Source organism: Podarcis vaucheri (genome assembly GCF_965113315.1).
Source record: "Podarcis vaucheri genome assembly, chromosome: 4".
NCBI lineage: Eukaryota > Metazoa > Chordata > Lepidosauria > Squamata > Lacertidae > Podarcis > Podarcis vaucheri.
This window is the reverse complement of record NC_138762.1, coordinates 55,010,613-55,015,581: the sequence shown is the minus strand read 5'-3', so window position 1 is coordinate 55,015,581 and position 4,969 is coordinate 55,010,613. Positions and strand designations below refer to the sequence as shown.

The 4,969-nt window shown below is 45.7% G+C and overlaps 1 protein-coding gene across 4 annotated transcripts in view; it reads right to left on the bottom strand.

The window, feature by feature from the left end:
* LOC309531157 (trifunctional purine biosynthetic protein adenosine-3-like) overlaps window positions 1-4,969 on the bottom strand; it is a 31,974-nt gene that overhangs the window by 1,098 nt on the left and 25,907 nt on the right. For 3 of the 4 annotated variants that reach the window (XM_082220489.1, XM_082220487.1, XM_082220488.1), the window contains exon 22: window positions 3,358-4,200. In XM_082220489.1, the coding sequence (XP_082076615.1) occupies window positions 3,967-4,200 (234 nt within the window). In that variant the 3' untranslated portion in view covers window positions 3,358-3,966. Of the gene's footprint in view, window positions 1-1,855; window positions 1,921-3,357; window positions 4,201-4,969 lie in introns of those variants that run through there. The other variant, XR_014219114.1, reaches the window with a different exon arrangement.

Below are 4,969 nucleotides of genomic sequence, written 5' to 3'. Positions count from 1 at the left end.
CTTGCAGTGAACTTCCGGGTTGGCGCGATCTGGAAATGGCGGATTCCCTCCGAGCTCCGGAGGGAATCGGCTCAGCGGTGGATGGGTCTTTGCCGTGCCGGCGACACGGGGACCCTTAAAAACCGCAGGCGCGGAAGCCTGCGGACTGAAGACTCGGCGGGTGCCTTAAGCGCCCCCCCTGATTCGCGAAGAGCCTTTTTAAAGGCTACGGAGGGGATACGGGGGACGGCGCGGCACTGAGAGTCGATCGCTACCGCCGCTGAGCGAAGCCGCGAGCCATAACTGGAGAGCGCTAACTTCCTTCCTTGAAATTTGGACTGAAAAAAAGAACCCGTGAGTAATCTGGAACTGAACTTTAAAAATTTTACCTTCTGAATTTGAGACGACCGGGGGGTGTGCTAAAAGGAAGTCCTCACCCCCCCCTTGCAGACGATCCAGAGCAACGATATAAGAGCTAAGCTGGAGTGCCTACCCTGTAAAGGGTGAGTTTCAAAAAGACAGTAACTTCCAAGATTTGGAAAGGCAAATTTGAGCAGGAGAGTGGAGTGTTGGAAGAGACTTTGTTTTGTTGTAAACAACCCTCCCTCCCGGGCCCGGGAGCGACCTGCTTTGGAGCCTGTATAGAGGAGCAGAATTTGACAGCTGTCAAAGCTGTCAAATGGACTGTTAACAGTGGAAAAATTGTTATTTAAGATCTCTCCGGATTAAAAGGAGTTACAATTGAATCAAAATTGTTGGAAACAAAGAAACAATAACAGGACAGAGGATTGTTGGAGAAAAGAACATTAAGTAACCAGATTCCCTCTAGGGGGAATTCTGTGGAATTACAATGGCTGTGGGTGGAAAGATACTGAGAGAAATCGAAAGGATGTTTTCACTGGTGGGAACCTTACAGGAGCAGACTACAGCTATGAGTAAACAACTGATGACCTTGAATTCTGAAACAAGTAGTTCTGCTGAATGTAATGAGGACTTGAGTGAGAAAGAACCCACAGCTGAATTCGAAATAATAAACAAAGAAGAGGAGAAGACAAAACAAGAAAGAGAACAAGTTAAGTGGGAAAATACTAACCAGAAGCCGACATCTGGAGAACACAAGCAAGGAGACTATTGGATTAAATCCATTTTAAGCCTACGAAAGATACAGAAGACGAAAGTGGAGGCCCCGGGAGTTTATGGAATTCAGGAACTTGAAATAAAGAAGTACAATTGGGGCCTCCACATAGACTTTGATTTTGATTATCATCAAGACTCAGGCCTTGTGGAAATTCTTCAGCAGTTGTTTCTAAATATGGGAAGAGACTATGGACTGATTGGTTTGATTGTGAAGGAACTCTTTCGAGACTCGATGACCGACAAAAAGGACTACCAACAAAACCGGCGGAGAGGGACTGAAAGAGATTTGAGAACCTCGGATGTGCGGAACCCAGGCTAAAAACTGTTATTTTGGACATGTCTTGGGAAAGGACGCAAACCAGGGATGGGAGGGAGGGAAGCATTTAAATTCAAACAACACTCAAGACCAGGGGGTTTAGTTAATAAGAAAATTATTCAAGAAAAAATGAGAAATCGAGGGAAGAGAATTGGGGTCCAACTTAGGGAAAATTTATTTTTGTTTTTCTTTATAAAAGGATTAATATTAAGATGGAAAAGGAAATGCCAACTTGCTGACATAAATTTGGGAATAGGGAGGCAAGGGTGGGGGTGGGGGGAAGTCAAGGACTAGGGTTAGAAAATAAGATGTTAGGAAATTGTACATGTTTGTCGTCTTTTATGTTTGTTTTGGTGTTCTGTGTTTTGTTTTTGTCTATATAAAATGTGAAAACCCAATAAAAATATTAAAAAAAAAAGATGCCTTGCAGTGTCTTGTCAGTTCCTAAGCAAGTCTTGCTGGTGGAAACCTTCCAAAAAAGAAGCAACCTGAAGCCAAAAATAAACCAGAGGTGTTCTGCTTTTAATGATCAGGCCATGTAAGAAGACAAGCTTACCCACTGTATCTAGCTTTTAGCTAGAGTATGTCATATATTGTTATCAAGAGAGATGACATTGGTACACTAATCTCTGGTTAGCCCCTACCCAGAGCACCATGTTCCATCAACAGCCCAAGCTTACCCGTTATTTCAAGGAGGATGGTTCTGTGTACTCATGCACCGCTGCCCCATTTAAACTGTACAAATCAGTCCTTCCAGGAGAGACGGCTGTGCACACTCAAGTCACCATGTGTGAAAAATGGTTTTGCAATGCAATTTCATCCAATGTGTTTGTACATAACAAAAAGTAAGTGCAAGAAACATTTATTCTTACTATGTACCATCTTAGAGTTTCCAAAACATGATTGTGGCACACCCTGTGAGAATAGAGCTGAGGATCATTTGAAGTGAAAACTATCATAGTTAAATACAGAAAGTTTAGGAAAATTATCAACCAACAACCACATTTTGCTGGATATCCATCATATATTGACTGACTGACTAGTTTTATGTGGGAAGTTATTTAAAAGGTGATTCAGGGGTGCTTCGAATGGCATATAAGGGAGCTCTCAGAAGTTCTGGTTTAAAGATCTTTAGAATATAAATCCAGTTGCAAACCTGAGGGTAAAATAATATCCTTTGCCTTTACAAGTGATACAAACACACACTGATTTCATGCAGTTCAGCACATGCCTGCTCAAGTTTCTCATTTTTGTTCCCTGCAGTTGGAAAAACCCAGCTGCAACATCCCCTTATCTGTTTTTTTGTTGCTGTGGCTGGTGCCACAAAACCCATACGGCTTTTATAAGACCAGCAAAGGCCACAGAAACCTCTCCTCTGAGGTCAGCAGTGATGTGGCCAAGACAATGCAGAATGAGAAACAGAATGATAAAACACCGTGTGGAGGATGGGGAAAGGAATCCTAGGTAGCTGCCTTATATGGCGCCATCTCCATTGGTCCATCTACCTCAGTACTGTCCACACTGACTGGCAGCAGCTCCCTCCCATCTCTACTTGAAGATCCCAGGGAATGAACCTGGGACCTCCTGCATACAATGCAGATGCTCTGCATTGAGCCACAGCCCCTCTCCACCTAATTCTGTTTTGGAGGGGAGCTATGTTGGTTGTTGTTGTTGTTTAGTCGTTTAGTCGTGTCCGACTCTTCGTGACCCCATGGACCAGAGCACGCCAGGCACTTCTGTCCTCCACTGCCTCCCGCAGTTTGATCAAACTCATGCTAGTAGCTTCAAGAACACCATCCAACCATCTCATTCTCTGTCGTCCCCTTCTCCTTGTGCCCTCCATCTTTCCCAACATCAGGGTCTTTTCCAGGGAGTCCTCTCTTCTCATGAGGTGGCCAAAGTATTGGAGCCTCAGCTTCAGCCTAGGACTTGCCGATCAGAAGGTCGGCGGTTCGAATCCCCGCAACGGGGTGAGCGCCCGTTGCTTGGTCCCAGCTCCTGCCACCCTAGCAGTTCGAAAGCACGTCAAAGTGCAAGTAGATAAATAGGTACCGCTCCAGTGGGAAGGTAAACGGCGTTTCCGTGCGCTGCTCTGGTTCGCCAGAAGTGGCTTAGTCATGCTGGCCACATGACCTGGAAGCTGTACACCGGCTCCCTCGGCCAATAAAGCAAGATGAGCACTGCAACCCCAGAGTGGGCCACGACTGGACCTAATGGTCAGGGGTCCCTTTATCTTTACCTATGTTGGTGCCAGAGATTTCCCCTCCTAATGCTTATTATCTGGTGGGGTATGCACATAAATTTCATGGAGTCAGGGGGAGAGTAAAATCACCACCTAGGTTGCCCTGAAGCTAATTAAGCCCCATATTGTGTCCATTGAGCATGCTTTCCTCACTTGGAGAACCAATATTGACCCCCCATGCCCTGATTTTAGCAAAGGAAAAGCACTTGGATAAGAGGAATTTGACAGTTTCAGCATTAATTATTTTAACTGTCACTATTCATTGCTGCATTGTAGCTGCTCATAGGAAAGTTTAAGAGGAGGAGCAATTCTGCCTTTCCTTTTGATGGACCAGCTCCTGACTCTCTCGTTTCCAATAGGTTTTGCCATCCTTTCCTAGTTGCACCATTCCACTGGCAACCAGCTGCAGGGCAACAGGAAATACCCGGCTCTCTGCTTCTTTGACCTTTTCTGACAGGGTCTCTTCCGTGTCTTCTGCCTTCACAGAGACGGGCTCTTGTAAGATTACTGCTTCGAGACTAGTATCCTCCAGAGAGAAAGAAAGAGAGATTCCATTAAGATAGGTGACTTTCCACATGAAGAGCAACAGAAGCAGAAAGTGCTTGGGGGAGAGTAGTGTTACTGAAATTCAGCCTGGAAAAGATTAGCAGAAATTTAAGTTGTAATACAAAGGACAGGTGGCAGGTTGAAAAGGGTTGAGGAGCACATTATGCCCCAAACTACACCCAACCTTAATGATATAAGTAGCAACCACTTTTTAAAGTGATCTTGATAACAATTCCACACACACCCTGGGTATTTGGGTTTTTTAAAAAATGACACCTAGTTGTTCATCTCATCTTTACAGTCACTTGTAGTTAAAGGACCATTAGGTCCAGTCGTGGCCGACTCTGGGGTTGCGGTGCTCATCTCGCTTTAGTGGCCAAGGGAGCCGGTGTACAGCTTCCGGGTCATGTGGCCAGCATGACTAAGCCACTTCTGGCGAACCAGAGAAGCACGGAAACGCCGTTTACCTTCCCGCCGGAGCGGGAAGCCTATTTATCTACTTGCACTTTGACGTGCTTTCGAACTGCTAGGTTGGCAGGAGCAGGGACCGAGCAACGGGAGCTCACCCCATTGCGGGGATTCAAACCGCCGACCTTCTGATCGGCAAGTCCTAGGCTCTGTGATTTAACCCACAGCGCCCCCCGCGTCCCTTGTAGTTAGGTCCTTAGAAATGGCATGCAGGAAGACAAATGGGTAATACAACTAGGCAGAGGGGCAGGTCAGGAATTGGTGGTTGGAGGTGTGTATTC